Source organism: Pantherophis guttatus, chromosome 1 (genome assembly GCF_059756535.1).
Source record: "Pantherophis guttatus breed Tessera chromosome 1, ASM5975653v1, whole genome shotgun sequence".
NCBI classification, from domain to species: Eukaryota; Metazoa; Chordata; class Lepidosauria; order Squamata; family Colubridae; genus Pantherophis; species Pantherophis guttatus.
In genome coordinates this window covers 280,040,823-280,060,111 of record NC_142063.1, presented here as the reverse complement: position 1 = coordinate 280,060,111, position 19,289 = coordinate 280,040,823, and the positions used below count along the sequence as shown (strand labels likewise).

The following is a 19,289-nucleotide window of genomic DNA, read 5'->3' as shown; positions in this document are numbered from 1 at the left end:
ATATTCAAATCATTTGGGTGTTTATGTTTCTCTGTAGCAAAAGATCATAATAAATGGGCCTCTGAATACATCTAATCAGTCAGCTTTATAAGACTAGGCTTTGCTATCAATTATATATATATATATATTTGAATATATTTTTCAGCTCGTTGACCGTGTGTTTGATGAAAGTCTAAACTTCAGGAAGATTCCTCCAGTAGTAAATGCTAAAACACCAGATGGAAATATTCGGCCGAATGATCCCAAACCACAGACAACAGATGTACCTGAACCTCCCACAATTACACGTCGCCGAACCTGGAGCAGAGATGAAGTAAGGATTCATATTTGATGTAAAGAACTGAACAAAAATGGCACAGAATTGCTAATTTTCAGCTTTCAGTGCTAAACCACATAGAGTGAACTGTCATTTTTAGGTAGGACATCAGATAATAAAATTCCATTGTGTATCTTAATGCTTTTCTTGCGCCCAGGCAGCTTTACTTTGATTGAGGGCAGGAGGTATGGGTTAACGAAGACAAAACACTGAAGTAAAAGTCTTCTGGTTGACAGAAAAGGACACGGGGAGGAAGAAGCACAAAATAATAGCCTAAATGGAGAAAAGCCATAGTTTTATTATCGTGTTTGAGCCAGATATTCTGGACTGAAATTCATTCATTCTTCATGTATTTATTTCTCAAATTTATAAAAATCACAGCCTTTACATCATTGGAACTAAATGTACAAATTCTTTATTATATTTTAAAAACTAGACTCATATTTTACGCTTAACCATGCTATTGAAATGCACTCACATTACTTTTTAAAATTCTTCACTAAATTGTATCCAATTTAACATATTTGTATTACTAAAATAATTCCATTTTATCTAGCATGTGTTTGCTTCTACATTTTACATTGCTCTGATTGTTGCTCACATTAGAGCAGGGGTGTCAAACTTACGGCATCACGACGGCATCACGTGACGTATCGGGACTTTTTCCCCTTCGCTAAACCGGGCAGAGTCAGAGCCAGCACGTGATGCATCCTGCCCGCGGGCCATGCGTTTCACACCCCTGCATTAGAGAATATGGGTGGTTCTCAAGTTACAACCACAATTGAGCCCAAAATTTCTGTTGCCAAGCAAGACAGTTGTCAAACGAGTTTTGTCCCATTTTATAACCTTTTTTACCACAGTTGTTAAGTGAATCACTGCAGTTGTTAAATTAGTAACATGGTTGTTAAGTGAAGCTAGGTTCCCCATTGACTTTGTTTGTCAGAAGATCTCAAGAAGTGATCACATGATCTTAGGACACAGCAAGTCATAAATACGAACCAGTTGCTAAGCGTTCAAATTTTGAACACGTGACCACAGGGGTGTTGCTACTATCATAAGTGTGGAAAACAGTCATAAATCACTTTTCCAGTGCCGTTGTAACTTAATGGTCACTAAACAAATAGTTGTAAGTCAAGGACTGCTTGTACAGTTTTTCCATATGTAGAGCCACTGGGTTCATCGCTGCTTAATTAAGGATGTTTATTTCTGTAGAGTAGATTCTTTCTTAAATTCTAATTACATTTACTTGAATTGTAAGTTTTCTATCCCCAAACTTTACAAACTAATATAATACAATATTTGCAATAATATATAAAATAATAATTTCAGTGTAGTTAGTTTGAAGTTATTTTACATTAGGCGTATGCAAGATCAAATATATTCTGCATTCAGCAAACATTCCAGAGAATTCCAGAACATTCCATTCCTCCTTCAAATAACTCTGTTGTGGGATTGATCCAGAAGCTAATATTTGAATACCTCAGAAGCAGTTTGGAGCATGTTCAATGCGGCATTCTGAGTTAAATAGGCCTGTATAAATCCTGGACTGTTTAAAGGATTATCTTTCTACTTCTACATTAACTCATAGAGTAGAAGAAGGTTTAAAATATATATTTTGGACATTTATTTAATGCTATCTAAGTAAAAGATCATCACGGTCTCACATTCCATCTAAGTGAAATTATATGACAGAAATGACTTCGAGCACAATGTGGAAAAGTGAATTAGGATACTTGGTTTTGCTTTTTGTAAGAATAAAATTTTTTATTACATCAATTTAAAATTTCATTTTTTAAAATTTTCAGGTTATGGGAGATACCTTGCTACTGTCCTCAGTCTTCCAGTTTTCTCGGAAGATTCGGCAATCTATAGATAAAACAGCTGGTAAAATAAGGTACCCTATTTTATTTAGCCAAAATACTGTTTAATACTGCTATTAAAATTGTTATATTTACTATGGTGGTGCAAATCCTTTGAAAGTGTCAGATGTAAATGCCTTATTCCCTAATGTGTAAATAATGTATATATGGGATATCAGGGGTTAACTTATTCTTTGACTCTTAATGTATTCATAATTCACCACTCCCACTCTTGGCTCCACCCTTTGTATATATAAGGAGCCACCTTCACCATTTTCTTTGCTTCTATCTGTGAATATTCAGTGAATATAGAATGCCTATTATAATTAAAGAGAAATATATTTAAACCTCTAACTCTCATTATTATTATTGAGTCTGATCCTGAAAATATTGCAACAAACTGGTAGCAGAGGATGGTTAATTGACTCAATAAATACCTAAAAATGTCTAAGAAAGATAGGTCCAACACCAGGGCCTACAGCAAAGAAATAGAAACTGAACAAGAAATAATCAACGAATCCACGAACGCGATTTCGAGAGAATCCGAAGAATACACCACTGAAGAAGAAGAATTAATAAATGAAAATGATGGCCAGGAGGAAATCGAAATAGAAAATAACGAACTCAGGTCAGAGATATTGAAGTTATTAAAAAGCCAGAAGAATGATGAAAGCCTCATCGCGAACCTCCAAGAAATGCTGAAGAACAGCGGAGCAGCGAGAGAGAAAAACATCGCTAAAGAGAAACCCAAAGACCAAAAAACTGTGAGTGATATGACTACAGAGAAAGTCGTTATGAAAAAGAAAAAATGTGATCCCGCGCGAAATTTTGAATGGCAGCCATCTTGGTTTCAACAAGCCTCCAAAGTGAGCGAAGCAGAGCCAATCAAAATGCTCAGTTCAAAATTTCTGGCGCGAAAAACGTTATCAGACAACGAAAGTGAAAAGGAGGATTCAAACTCTTCGGAAGAGCCAGAATCAGAAAGTGAAGACGACTTAACGAAATCCCAAGTAAAGTCAGCAATGAAGACGCTTTTTGCTGCATTTGGGCCAAAATTAAAAATTTCCAAAGCGCCAACGAAGAAGCAAGCGAACAAGCCGATACTTCAAGACCTGCACGCTCCCATCCTGACTTCGAGAGCGACGACGCCCGAGCCCAGAGAGCCATGTCGATTCCGCCCTACACCGCAGACCGAAGCAAGTGCCAACGCACCCAAAAGAAAGAGAAGAACAGTCGCCGCCATCAGAACTCCTAAGACCGAGCCAGAGACCGACTCGTCTGAAGAGGAGCGGAGCGAGCGAGCTACAATGGAGAGAACCTTCCACGACGACGCCAAAGAAGAAATGAACAACGCGCATGTGCGAAACTACGTAGACGGTCCGGAAAGACTTGAACTGGCCAGAGAACCGCGCAGACTCGTTGCGAGCATCCCCATGCCGTTTTGCAATTTCCTACACTTGCGAGACCACGGACTACCTCAGGTTGTAAGTAATGGACAAAATAATGTGGGTAACTTACCCAGTGACTTCCCAAAACTTAGGGTTGATGGCATTAATTTGCAAGAATGGTATCAACAGCTCCAGGTTGTCTTTATGAAAGAAAATTTACTATTTTTTATCACTAGTCCCCCAAGAAGACCTTGGACTTTAAAAATAGATTGTTTACACCATAAGGCATTTTTCTTAATAATATCTAGCGTGTCTCCTGCAATGTATCATAGCATCAAACCAAATCTAACTGTTTCAGAAATAATTCAATGCATGTTTAATTTGTTTCACAGCGATAGTGTAGCTACCACCACAAGAATGTCTAAGGACTTCTTTTCTTCCAGAGTAAAACCAGGGGTTTCCATAAGTGAGCATTTAATATCTTTAAACAAAATAAGAGCTGAGCTGCATTTGAGGGGGGAAGTGATTTCAGATCAAACAATGAAAAGTGTTATTATCAACTCACTTGATTCATCATGGGATAGTTTTATGTCACACTTAGACACCATCAATCTAGGATATTTATCAATAGAAAGTCTGTCTAACAAATTGATAGCAGAAGACAATTCAAGAAAAAATCGTTATAGCAATCACACAGAACACAAATCTTTTAGGAAGGTAGCTTTCCAAGAAAAATATAATGAAACTTTTAAATGCCACAATTGTGGGTCCAGGGAACACAATAGAAGAGATTGTCCCAAAATTTCAAAGGAAAGACATAGGTCAGAATATAGGAATAAATACAATTATAGACAGTCTTCAACAGATAGACATAAATATAGAAGCCCACCAAATTACAGAGAAAGTAGAGGGGGCAGAGAAAATTCAAAAGAGAGAAAATCTGGTTCACTGAATGGACTAAATAAACAAGACAGCACTAAAACGCAACAAAATGAGAACAATAATTGGCTTATTGATTCTGGGGCAACTAATCACACCACTAATAACAAAAATATATTGTCTTCATTTACAGAAGATAAGTTTGTAATAAAGGTAGCTAATCAAGAAAAAGTTCAAGTATTAGGCAGAGGGAATGTGACCTTGCCTGGTCTAGGAAAAATAGAGGGGGTATTGTTAATACCAGAAATACCTCATAACATACTAAGTGCCATAAAACTAAGCAGAGATTCTGACATCAATATAGTTTTCTCAAAGGGAAAAGCAACTTTAGAGAAGAATAAAACAAATGTAGGCACTGTGATGATTAAAGGAGGCCTACCCTATCTGATAAAAGAAAGATGGTTACATAACATTGATTCAAATATGGAAGATTGTATTGAGGCAGATGATGAAAATATTAGTAACAGTGACAATGATGAATGTAAAATATCTCATGATCACACAGATACACACAATGAGAAGAAACCAAAAATAGGTAAACCAATTCATGACGAGTGTGCTCATATCTTACATAGGAAGTTAGGACATGCAAGTTTTCCTGTAGTACAAAAAATGACTGAACACGCAGAAGGTGTCAAAATAAAAAATTGTGAAAATTATTTGGAATGCTCAGTATGTAAATCTACTAAACTAAAAACTAGTCCCAGGCCAAAAAAATCCACCAGATCAACTAACAAAATTTTTGACTTAGTACACATGGACTTAGTTGGCCCATTAACTCCATCAATCACTTATAGAAAACGTTACTTCCTAACAATAGTAGACGATTACAGTCGCTATGGTTTTGTTTACACATTAAAACACAAGGATGAAACCTTTCAAAAATTTAAGGAATTTTACAAACGCATAGAAACACAACATAATATCAGAATAAAACAAATTATGACAGATAGGGGATGTGAATTCATGTCTAAAGAATTCTCCCAATGGTTAAAGGATAGAGGAATGCTACATTACACGTCTAGTCCATTTTCTGCGTTCCAGAACGGGATTGCAGAGAGAAAGAATTCCACATTACAAACCATGATTAGGTGCACATTAGAGGATGCTGGTTTAGGCAAACAATTTTGGTCAGAAGCCTTACATTATTCAAATTACACTCAAAATAGAACCTGGTCCAGTATTGTGAATAAGACACCATATGAGGTGATGTATAATAGGAAACCAAAATTAGCACACATGCACATATTTGGGGTCACTGCAGACGTACACATACCTAAACAGTTGAGAAGAAAGGGAGAAAACGTATCCAGAAGACTAAGATTTATGGGATATGAAACTGGCACCAAAGGGTACAGATTCATTGATAATAATAACAAATTTATAGTTTCCAGAACAGCTGTGTTCCATGAACAGGCCAACTGGTCTAAATTACATCTTAATGAAATATTTCCAAATAAATGCAAAGATACAAAATCTCGTGAGGAAGGGACAATAGAAAATCAAAATGTCAACAAAAATAAAAACAAAACCAAAACATGGACAAATAGTCAACACAAAATAAAGACAGACACATTAACAAAAAAGGAAGCAAGATATTTGCATGACTACCATAGCAAACCAGAAAGAGCTATTAGGAACAACAGAAATCAAATACCAAATAAATACAGAGATTACATAATGCATATGGATGGTGAACAAATAACACCTAATACATATGAGGAAGTATTAAAACTCCCTCGTGAAGAAAAGGAAAAATGGGAACTAGCTATGAAAAAAGAGATGGAAAGTTTGCAAGGATTAAATGTATTCACACCTGCGATTGCACCTAAAGATAAAACAATTATTGGTACCAGGTGGATTTATAAAATTAAGAACCTAGAAGGAGGCAATACCTTATACAAAGCTAGATTGGTTGCACAAGGTTATGCACAAAAATATCCGGAGGACTATACTGACACGTACTCCCCCACAGTAAGAACAGAGAGTGTTAAAACAGCTCTAGTAGTAGCATCCGCACTCAATCTTGATGTATTTCAATATGACATACAGACTGCGTACCTACACGCAAAACTAGATAAGGAAATATATGTAAGATCACCTCACAGTCAATACACTAATAAAAATGAAATTTGGCTATTGAACAAGAGTTTATACGGATTAAAGCAATCTGGCAAAAGATGGTACGATTGCTTGGTAAAAGTACTTAAGACCATGGATTTCAACGCTACCACTGCTGATAACTGTTTCTTTGTCAAAAAGAGTGATGATTACATTGAATTTGTATTGATTTATGTAGATGATATTTTATATATAGGAAAACACAAAGAGAGAAGAGAAATCTTTGTAAACAAGCTAAATGAACATTTCTCGTTGAAATCTCTAGGTAAAGTAAACAAATATCTTGGTGTACAAATTAACAAAACTAGAAGGGGATTCAAACTTACTCAGAAAGATAAGATTATTGAACTTCTAAACAAATGCAATTTAAACAATGCCAAACCCTGTGACACTCCTATGCAAACTGATTTCCTTAGAAATACTGATGAATCTTCCCCTGAGTTCAAGGATAATACATTTTATAGATCAGTCATAGGTTCACTTCTTTATATATCTAATTGGACTAGGCCAGATATTGCATTACCACTCAATTTATTATCAAGGCACGTTAGCAAACCAACAGTGTATCACTGGGAAGCTGTCAAAAGAATTTTAAGATATCTGAAAAGTACATTAGACTTTTGCCTAGTATTAGAACCTAGTGATAATAAAGAACCAAAACTTACATGTTACGCAGATGCGGATTGGGCTGGAGATATATCATGCAGAAAAAGTACTTCTGGTTATATTTTTCTGTTAAATGACTGTCCAGTTTACTGGTACACTGGTAAACAAGAACTGGTAGCCACTTCAACCACAGAAGCGGAATATGTTTGTTTATCCAAAGCTGCAAATAACCTTGTATGGTTTAATGATTTAATTTCAGATGTTTGGAAAAAACCTGCTTTGCCTTTTGTTATGCATGAAGACAATAAAGCAGCCATTGAAATATCTAGATCCGATGCCATTGGACAAAGATCCAGGCATATAGATATAAAATTTAAGCATGTGAGACAATTGTCTCAAGATGGATTTATCAAAGCAGTGCATTGTGATACCTCTGAACAATTAGCTGACATATTGACGAAGCCTTTACCTTCTAAACAGCACAAATACTTAACTTCCAAATTGTATGTCTTATATTGTCCTGAATCTGAATGTAATTGGTGTTGTATAGCGAACCGGCATTTAGAGGGGGATTTGTCAGATGTAAATGCCTTATTCCCTAATGTGTAAATAATGTATATATGGGATATCAGGGGTTAACTTATTCTTTGACTCTTAATGTATTCATAATTCACCACTCCCACTCTTGGCTCCACCCTTTGTATATATAAGGAGCCACCTTCACCATTTTCTTTGCTTCTATCTGTGAATATTCAGTGAATATAGAATGCCTATTATAATTAAAGAGAAATATATTTAAACCTCTAACTCTCATTATTATTGAGTCTGATCCTGAAAATATTGCAACAGAAAGAACTGTAGAATATATTGTATTACTTATTGCATGGGGTATACTGTTAAAACACTTCTAGAATAACAACTGTGTAGTGACCAATACTTGAGTTTTAAGAACAATATAACTTTTATTATTACATAATATTTTTGATGTTATAACAAATACATTTGTTATGTACATGGCTGTAATATATGTTAAAATTTTGGGTGTTTTTCCGTGTCATTATAAGTTTGTTAGTTAAAATGTTTAAAATCCTGGCTAAGATCACAGCTATATATATATATATATATATATATATATAGCTGTGATCTTAGCCAGGATTTTAAACATTTTAACTAACAAACTTACAATGACACGGGAAAACACCCAAAATTTTAACTTTTTACATACACACACCCGCGAAAAGAAGACACACACACACACACACACACACACACACATATATATAGACAAAAGTTAAAATATAACTCTTAAAAAAGAGTTATAAAATATAAAAATATAATTTTATTTTCTGGCTTAAAATTGAGGAAGAGTACTGTTGATTATGAAATAAAAGGAAGAAAAAAAAGAATGTAGCCTTCATGCTTTACAGAATGTATGTATGTATGTATGTATGTATGTATGTATGTATGTATGTATGTATATGTGTTATTTCCACTATGATGTTGATAACTTCTTTTAATGTAAATCATATAGAATTGACATTATTAAATACTATTTATACTTGAAGTTTGTTAGCAATATGAAGAATATGTCTATTGCCAGTTTTTAATCTCTGCTTTTGCTATCAGGAGATGATATTTTTCCCCTTTCTAGTGACAGCCATTTTTACCCAACATGTAGTGTGTTTTTCTTTTTTCATTTTTTTTAGCTACTCCTCCCACATTTTTGAAATAACAGTTATTTTTCTACGTACATGTCATGACTATTTCTTTATAATAATATTCTATTGTAACTTGTCTATTTATCTTTCTACCCAGGAATTTATCTGGATAATTTCCCCCCCCCCCAAAATAGAAATATTGTTACTCTTTCACAGTGCATTATCTCAGTCAATTATATGACCCTAAAAGATAGAACAGTTATGAAATGTTCATATTACTGATGTGGGAATGCAATCAAGAAAATATAATTCGGTTTAAATTCATTCTGAATCTGAATAGATCCATTTAGATAAGAATTAAGAATCCATTGATGATACGTCTGCAGATAATATTCTGCTTTTTAAACACATTAGTCCTACCCAATTTCTGTATTTTATCCATGCATCAGATAATTACATGATGTAGAAGAGTTAGATCATTGTTGTATTTTGAATGTTATTTAAAAGCTTTCATTCTATAAATGTTTTTCTGTTTTATAATATACTATCTATTCTAAGATTTTTTAATATTACCTATTTTTACTCTAAGTATGCAGTCATGAAAAACTGAGAATGGCAACTATTGTTGGCCATTGCATATAAATAGCAATTCAAGGCAAATTGCTAATTAGGAGCACACAGGGCTTGATTATTTCTAGCACGTAAATTAGAATAAATAATGAACCTTGTATGGTCCTTTGGTATAATTTAAAATGATTGTTGTTTTTCCTGGACTTTTAATTATTTTTGTATGTTTATGATATGTTTACCATTGCATTTTGTCAGTTGTCCAGAGTCATAACTTATTAGGGCAGTTCATAAATTTCATAAATAAATAAGCATGAAAAACTTGAATTCCTGCAATTCTGCAGATTTTTCCTGAATATGCAGGAATTAAGAGAATTAGCAATATTTTCCAGAAACAATGGAATAGCTACTTTCCTCATATATTCTCTCCCTCCATACAACTACATGGGTAAAATTAAATTTGTCTACCACACAACTTTCTGGAAAAGTCACAACAATCAAGGAATTAGAGCATTAGCTTGTCAGTCAAGTGCAGCCTACAGAGGTAAGCCATTAGGTATGACTAAATCTAAGTAGTCATATACTTTGATTTGTTCTTCACAGAATCATCAATATAAAGCTGTTCATCTCTGAAATAACTTTTTCCCCCACTGTTGTCTTGTTGATATGGGAAATGAAAGCTTAGAGTTTCATTATGACTCTAACAACTACACATAAGGTTGTGGCAACTAACCTATTCAGTGATTCAGCTATTAGACACTGACTCTGTTTAGACACAATATTGTATTTACTGTTTTAGGAATAATCCATGTGCCAGAAGAGAACTTGTTTCAAAATATACAAAACCTTCTTCATATTTTCAAGTTCCCTCCAAAACCAGATATCAAAACTTCTGTTTGGATACATATATCACAGACTTACCTGCCACAATAGCAATATTTGATACCGAATGGTAAAATAAGTGTAATAGTTTTGACTTACATGAAGTTTATATTCTTGCAATTGTAAACATTTAAAAACATTTAAAGTAGAATTTAATTCAATTCATTAACTTGTAGAAGGGGTATGTTTTCAGCAAATTAGCTTTCATCTGAGGAAATGTGTCTGTAAGTTGAAATATTTTGAGGTTTGGAAGAAAATTGGTTTATTGCATTAATATACATGCACATAGTAGCACAAATACCTGGGCTTCTGAAAATAAGCAGACATTCAGAGACTGCTGTTAGTCAGTGGAATGATGATTTTTCGGTTCCAAGAGAAGGAAATTTTACTTTGCCTTTCAAATATATTACAAGGACAGATATATTATACCATAAGGATAAAAAGGTCCGTCCCCCCCCAGTAGCTTTTAGAAAATCGGTGAAAATCGAGCTATTTCCATAAACCTTTCAATAACATCCTGTGTGCCTCTTGTACTTTGTCTTAATTTTCTTCTCCTATTTTTATTTTATTTTTGCGATAAAGGCAAAAATTGGAAAATGAAAAGATCTGCAAATATTTAAAACATATTGGAACGAATGCCAATAAAGCTTTTTTGAGGAGACTGTTGCAAAACTAGAAAACCAGCAGTGCAAAATTCTCCCAGTTTTAATAAACTGAGGATAAAACATGTGCATACATGAAATTGGGACAGGGACACAAGTCGAAAACCATTGTAGTAACCACTATGCTGATCTTTGAAGGAACATTTCAATTTTACAGTTTCAGCTAAAATAGCTTTTTTGAACAAACCCAATGACAGGGCCTATGGCTTCTAATTGTTGGAATGGAGTATGCGGCTCCTTTGCTTCAGTCGGTATCAAGGGCTATGCATACCTGTGTCCTATTACTGAAGTGGAGGAGGCCTATTGAGGCAGCTCAGCTAAACCTCAGCATGCCATCAAGAGGTTTATCTTCAGGTAGTGATATACCTCAAGGTAAATTGCAGTCAAACCATATATTTTAGATGGGTAGATATTGGGAAGGCTAGTAAAAAGAGGTGCAGATGTAGATGAGAGGAAAAATTTGCAGATGCTAGGGAAATTGCCTCCATGGCTATAGGTTCCACCTGTATATCTAGGAGAAGCCATGGATACAAGAGGAACCCTAAGTTGCAAATCTGCTCATTCTGGGGGTAGTGCTGCTTGATCAAGAGGTATAGGTGGAGATAACAAGAGCCTTATTACATAAACAGCACTCTCTATTAATTGGGTTCAGCTTCAGTCTGTTTCATGATTGATTTCATCATTCTACAGAGTCTAGGTACCAAGACTTTTACAATATTATCATCTTAGGTTGAGATGGCCACATGGTTTAGCATATGGATATTATGCAGTATTATAATGCATGATTTCTCCCAGCACCTTCATATAGTTGTTAAATAATAAGGGGAGACAAAAGAACTCCATGTCCCTCCATATATAGGGGGCCACTTGATCAATTCTCTTTCCTTTTAACACCAATTGAAACCAACCAACCACTGTGGAAGGAGTAGAATCCCTGAAGGACAGTGGTCGCAAAGCTCAATACTCATAGATACTCAAAAAGGATACCACAATTGACGATGGTCCTGAAAGCTGCTGTGAGACTCTGAAGCACCAGAAGGGGCACAGTAACCCCCCCCCCAATGTTCTGACAAAATATCACAATCTGCTTCTGTTCTATGTGCACCCTGAATTCTTTCAATAGCATTGTCCTATCAGCTGGAGTTTTATTTCACTACAGTTCAACACTTTGGTTTGGCACAAAGTTTTGCTCGCAGACTGTTTGGTCTCACTGATCATTATCTGTTTGATTTTCCCAGGATTGTGACTAATGCTCAGCCTCAATATTAGAGGTGGTTTGTCAAAGGTGCTCTTTTTATAGCAAGGGGATCGAACCTATTTAGAACAGGTCTGGAAATACACTTCAGATGTCACTGGATTCACAATTAACAGTTATGGCCTAGAGCACATTTGTTTACTTCCTCCTTCCTGAACCAATGACATTTGGAAACTCATAGCCATGGAAGTTACATTCCATCTTGGCTACTGCATTGTGGTCTATGTAGAGTTACCAGTGAATAACACTCAGAAGTTGCAGTTGGTACAAAATGCAGCATGTAACTAAAATAAGGGATCACATAATCTCTGCATTGAAAGCTCTATATTCATTCCCAGTTGCACTTCAGGCATAATGTAAGATGTTGCCATTAATCTTTAAAGACCTAAAGAGCTTTGAATCTGCTTTCCCATTATGAACCTGCCCAGGCATTAAAAGCTGCAGGAGATGCTTTTTTAAAATTGTCTCCGCTACCAGAAGCTCATTTTGCTGCCACTTGGAAGAGAGCTTTCTCCTGCTTCCAAGCTATGGGTTGCATTCCCTAAGGGCTTGCTGCCTACTCTCTTGGCATTCAGAAACTTGGTAAAGTACATTACTTTTTTTCAAGCTTTTAATAGTTAATTTTATTAGTAGTTGTAATTTATTACTTTAGTTTGTTTGGTATTTTAAACACTGAATAAGGCATGAAATAAATTGAATAAATAATAAGACACGTCACTTTTTTGTGCTTCTTGCCTACAGAATATTATTCAAGGACAAAGACCGGAATTGGGAAGACATTGAAAAAAAACTACGAGCTGAAAGCGATATTCCAATTGTGAAAACATCAAGCATGGTATGATTAAAATAACAGATTTAAAGAAATAGAAGTGAGACATTTTGTCATTAAAAAATAAATCCCCTTTTAAAAATATGATTGTTCAGTTATTATAAAAGCCGGTGCAAACTTACTCAAAATATTGACATTATTGTGTACCAGAATGTTACCTGAGGAGGAAACCGAGAGAGCACCGAAGCCTATATCTTTGAAAATCACCACTGCCTATCATTTTGTCAAATCAAATACCAAATTGGCTTTATAAAACCAAATGTTTGTGTGTTCCATTCAGTTAAATCAGGGGTCTGCAACCTTAAATACTCAAAGAGCCATTTGGACTCGTTTCCCACAGAAAAAAAAAACCCACCCACAAAACCTGGGTGGGTGTGCCAACTTGGTGTCACTCACTTCCACCAGTCACATGACCACCAGCACCCCAGCCACACTTACCCAGCCGGTCATTAGGGCAGAAAACCTATTGTTAAAAAACACCAGGAACCACAAAATCCTTTTGACATCTTTCTCTCTCCACTCCCTTCCTCCCTCCCTCTCTCCCCCCTCCCTCTCTCTCTGTATCTCCCTGTTTCTGCCCTGGCCGCTTCTCCATCCCCCACCGTCGCCCTTACCTTCTCAGGGCCAGGTGAGGAGTGACTGGGAGGGGAGGGCGAGGGGTGGGATCACCTGACAGGGAGCCACAGCAGAGGGCCCAAAGAGCCACATGTGGCTCTGGAGCCGCAGGTTGCTGACCCCTAATCAACCATAATTAGGAAAGGGTCATCTTTAAACCAGAAAAAAACCATTTGGACTGGACTGGGCTGCATTATAAGGAGAGCAGTAGGTGAGCTATTGGGATTGCTATTTTGTATTCCATCCTTGAACCTTAGTAAAAGTGACATATTTGCTCCTGCAGGAAATCTCATCAATATTGCAAGAATTGAAAAGAGTGGAGAAACAACTGCAAGGTATTGAATATTTCATCCAACAATTTCTAGAATTGTGGTTGGCAGAAAAAATAAACATGTAACATTTATAGAGGATATAGACTAGGATTTGGGTTTCAAGGCTGTTTACCAAATTATGGGTTGGAAATTAATAGGGAATAAGCTTCTGTAGGATATTATCTGTTTCCTAGTCTTTTTTGCTTTATAAATTTGTACTCTGGAAATCATGACTTGGTCTATGGATTTAAGGTGAAAGGTTTACCTGATCTGAAGAGGAACCAGAGCATAGGGAAAATTAGATTTCAGCTATATCCTATTTTCCAGGACAAAAAATACTAATAATAGGCTCAGAGAGGGCTGCCATAGCTTGGTGGACAATCTGAATCTAAAATCTAAACCACTTTAATCTATTAACAATTCTGAGGAGGTCAGTCAAGCTAGGTTTTCCACAGGTTTTTGATAAATAGAATTTACAAAAAAAATAGTTAATAATTATTATTAGCAATTTTATTTATTACTCCTGTATTATTTTTTTCATGTCCCCGAACGATACACATACTCTACACTGTAACCAGCTGCTCAAATCCCTGCCCTTTTAAAATGTGCGACTGGACAGCGGAAACCTTCATCTTTTTTTTAAAGCTTGTATTGCATGTACATAAACAGGAATAGGCCTTCTCTAGTCCATTTGCCCCTGCCAGCTTGTAAACTCATTGGACATCACTGTGGAAACCTGTGCTATTTTCTGAACAGAGGTTTCAATATTACAGTGTTTTACAGTTTTGTATTGTTAAACTTAACTCTTAGCCCTTCATTTCAAAGTGTTGGTTATTATTGTATCTCTACCATTTTTATATCATTTTTATTACTTCTATGACCAAGATATTGATTTGAATAGGGGACTTGAGATAATGATATGAACCTTTTTGAGCCAGTAGGACAATCTGAGAATGATTCATTTCTCTGCCTAGAGAGAAAGGGTTTGCCAATTCACAAAATTAATGCTGAGGTGGACATGGGGAGGCAGGGAAAAAAAGTCAAACTGATTAGAATACACGCTGACTATCCAATATGCCTCCTACCCCCTCTTTTATTTCTGGGCAGTGAATACTTCCAAACAACTGCTGGCCTACAGCCATCCATCATTTCTACATTCTAAAAATGATCATTGAGTCTAATAAAAAGAAAAAACAATGTGCTAGTTCAGGGGTGAAATCCAAATTTTTTCCCTACCGGTTCTGTGGACGTGGCTTGGTGGGTGTGGCAAGGGAAGGATATTTCAAAATCTCCATTCCCACCTCACTCAGGGGAAGGATACTGCAAAATCTCCATTCCCTCCCCTCCTGGGGGAAGGATATTGCAAAATCCCCATTCCCTCCCCACTCTGGGGCCAGCCAGAGGTATTTGCCGGTTCTTTGAACTACTCAAAATTTCTGCTACCGGTTTTCCAGAACCTGTTAGAACCTGCTGGATTTCACTCCTGTGCTAGTTGTATCTGCAGACCAATAAGTCTTTGAGTTTTCTGGAAGATTTTTGCTTATTGACTGTAGTGATGTTCCAACACTGATATGAAAAGACCATATTCATGTACAATATTCCTTAGTTATTAATAAATTTTGTTTCTTGTATTGAACTATTGAAATTAATAGTCCTGGATATATTATGCTGCCCCCAATGTTTTTAACATTTTCAAGAAGAAATGAGATGGAAAGGAAATTAAAAGACTGAGTAATATATTAATTTTAACTCCGTTAACCAGCAGTCACTGATTTCTTTCTGCTGTTTTTTCTGTTTGCTAGTGATTAATTCAATGATTGACCCTGATGGAACATTGGATGCTTTAAGCAATTTGGGACTTGCTGGTCCTGTCCAAGCAGCTCATCCTAAGCAGAAATCCACTCCTGGTTCTCAAAGTGCCCATCCTCAGATACAGCCCAACTGTCTGCCGGAAGCAAGGGCTGTACGGCCAGCCACTGCCTCTACTTCACGTGAACTTGGAACTGTTGAATCTGAGCATGATTTCAGCATACATTTCAATAGGTTCAATCCAGATGGAGAAGAAGAAGATCCAACTTTGTGTAAATGACATGAATGTGATCAGTACTTTTAGTATGAATGTGCAAAATTCATTAAGAGTCTTAGCACCCTCTAAACAGTAAAACAAGGTTGGTAAAACTGTTGTTGCTTTGTTATTACCAACTACTTTGTGATATTTTGGATATCACAAACCATTTGACTCATTGAGGTAAACATTGGTACCAATAAAGATGCATAGTTTATGATCATTTTACGAGTTTCACAAACACTTGCTTTGAATATTTTCCTCCATAGTTTATTTTGTTTAAGCGGACTTCAACCAGCCAACCGTCCTTCATTTTAAAATTCTAAGTCTTCTATGACAAAGTGATCTTAATTAAGCTTCTTGACTTAAATTTGTATAAAATGATCACTTAAGCTTGATTCTGAATAAAGGGAGCTAATTAGGACATTACATTTTAATGATATCACAATATAAGGAAAAGCAGATTTCAGAATATTTAATTGTTGTATCCTGGAGATTGCTTAAAGGTTTACAGGGCTCAAATATTATGTTTGCACTAAGAATTTGCTGAGAGTGGAGAATGAACATATCAGTAGGAACTAATTATGCTATACTGTACTTTGGAAAATGATCAAAATTGTCCTTTTTTAAAAAACAAAATACCACTTTGAGAGTGGGGTAAGTCAACTTTCTAGGATGATCCATTTGACACTTGAGGATCCTATACAATATGTCTTTTTGATGTTAATGAAAGTAAATGTTATAATTTCTGTTCAGATGTTTGGAACTACAAAACCGATTTAAATATATTGCTGTGTGTGTCTACTGCTTGAAATTCTTTTTTAATGCTTTGTTACCAAGACCAGACACAAAATTCATTGATCATGACTTGTGAAACTTTCTTCCAAAGTTTGGAGATAGGGTAGTGATAATCTAATCATTAGATTGACTCCAGGCATACAAATTATAAATGTTTTCCTGTAGAATCTCTAGTAAATCTGTCTAATATGTTTATAAGAATTTCTGGAAAAAACTGCTAACATAGAACTTTTGCTTATACTGCTTAACAGCAAATCTATTAAAATATCACATATAAGCCTATTTATCTTTAAAAACTGTCCCAATTTTAACATTTGGAAATAATTTTAAAAAATTAACCATCTTGTTATTTCCAGAACACTGTAATTTCAAGAACGTCTATTACATGCAATTAATAACTGGAAATTTCTTGTGTTTTTGCATCAGTCTATATACTAAAATTAAAAATACAACTTCAAAGCTTCTATGAACTAGTCTTTAATATTTCAGCAATAATCATAAGTGTCGGTTGTTTAAAAATACTCCTTTCCTGTACAGGATTTTGGAACTGTACAGGATTTTGGAAGTCATTGCAAAGCTTGGCCAAGTAAATACCGTATACAAAAAACTTTTTTGTAGTGATATAAAGAACCGAATAATCCTGTTGTATATTGGATTACTTTTCTTGTTTGTTTGTTTGAAAATTTAAAATCTGCCTCTTGTCAAACTCTGTCTCCCACTCAGAGGTCAGGAAACAATTGTTTACAGATACCATAGCAGTTTAAACTGATATATGATGAAAATACATATATTGAGAATAGTGATATTTTGGCCATCATCATTCCTTCCTATCTTTTCAGTGCTTGGGAGAACCACAAACATACAAGTATGAGAAACTAGGAAATAGCTATAGAAAAATTAAACCTTTTGACTCTTTAACACAATTCTTTTTGTGTATTCTTTTCCAGACATTTACACATTTTGTGTTCTGTAATATTTGCATTTACAATTTTCTTATTTGTATGGATGCATACTCCTTATTTATTTTTGTTATACTTATTATGTATGATGTTACAAGCATTTACAGCTCCATTTTTAAATAAAGTGTTTCTGGAACTTTATACAATAATCAGATAGAAATGTGTGATTATCTGTGTGAATAGGTTGTGATTTGGATCAAGTTCAGTAATTATGAAGAAACATTTTTTTTAAAATTATTATGTGCTTGAGAATAATTTTACTGAACTTTGTATCATCTTGGTGTAAAGAATAACATATTACTTTGATTGTATAATAGGTCTTCACAAAGAGAATCTAAAATCAGTGCATGCACAGTCATTCTAGCCCACATGCAAACACATGCATGATTTCCTATTGGAAATTGGGTGGGTGGAATTCAGAGAATGCTTCAGAGTATAGAGAGCTGAGATGTATTATTTTACCATGGACAGAAGTACCTCGCATCACAGATACAACAGGACTTCTTGTGAAGATTTTAACAGCTGGACAAATTCATAATGAGAGAAACAATTAGATGTTTTATGTCTAAAGGTCAATGCCAACATCACACTACCCAACAACTACAGGATGAAATCAATCCCTAAGTCCAGTTTTCTGTTTACCAATGACTACTAGTCTTTCTTAATTTCAGTTTGTTCTCCCTTACTTAGCAGATGAACAAGTTTAGGATTCAAGTGGAAATTGATTGCCACTACCATCAACACCCTACTTCCTGCATGGATTTTATGCGCTAACAGTTTTTTGGGGAGCAGAAAGTACTTTTGCATGACAGAACACATGCTTTTCACTAATCCCATCCATCCATCTTTTGCAACGTAAAATATTGGAGGTTCTTTGCAGTAGTGCAAGGCATCGATTTATTTAATTTACATACTATTGTAGACTACAATGACTCCCAAGACAATAAAAACAACCTTAAAACCAATACAAAAACGTCAGCATACAGCACAATGGTATACATTTAACTACAATAGTTGTTCTTTAATTATTTTTCGGACAGCTACTAGGATGGTTGATAACTTGAGCCAAATCCATATCAATCTTATTCCATATCAAGAGAGCCAGAACAGGGAAACACTTTGCAGATCCCCCTTTGCTTCTCAATTCTAGAGGAATCACCAGTGCATTATGTTGGGAAGCGCACAGTGGATAGATAGATTCTACACAAACTTCAGTATGCCTAAAGGTACCTTGGAGTGAAGCTCTATAGAGATTTATAGAACAAAACTAGCACTATAAATTGCACATTAAAATGGTAATCAAAATGGTCCTGTAGCACAAGTAGTACAGCTGTGACAATACACTAAGTATTGCATTTTGGAATAATTACAGTTCCTAAGTGGTCTTCCATGTGTATAGAATTGCAGATAGAGCCATAGCTGATGTACCAGCCAAAACTGGGCAAATCTCACCCCCATT

General features: G+C 35.4%; 1 protein-coding gene across 15 annotated transcripts in view; it reads left to right on the top strand.

Annotated features, from left to right (window-relative positions):
• CEP170 (centrosomal protein 170) overlaps nt 1-17,979 on the top strand; it is a 94,398-nt gene extending 76,419 nt beyond the window's left edge. For all 15 annotated transcript variants that reach the window (XM_060692378.2, XM_087882987.1, XM_087882986.1 and 12 more), the window contains 5 exons: nt 146-313; nt 2,122-2,210; nt 12,995-13,088; nt 13,981-14,032; nt 15,811-17,979. In XM_060692378.2, the coding sequence (XP_060548361.2) occupies nt 146-313; nt 2,122-2,210; nt 12,995-13,088; nt 13,981-14,032; nt 15,811-16,097 (690 nt within the window). In that variant the 3' untranslated portion in view covers nt 16,098-17,979. The remainder of the gene's footprint in view (nt 1-145; nt 314-2,121; nt 2,211-12,994; nt 13,089-13,980; nt 14,033-15,810) is intronic.
• The last annotated feature ends 1,310 nt before the right edge of the window (nt 17,980-19,289 follow it).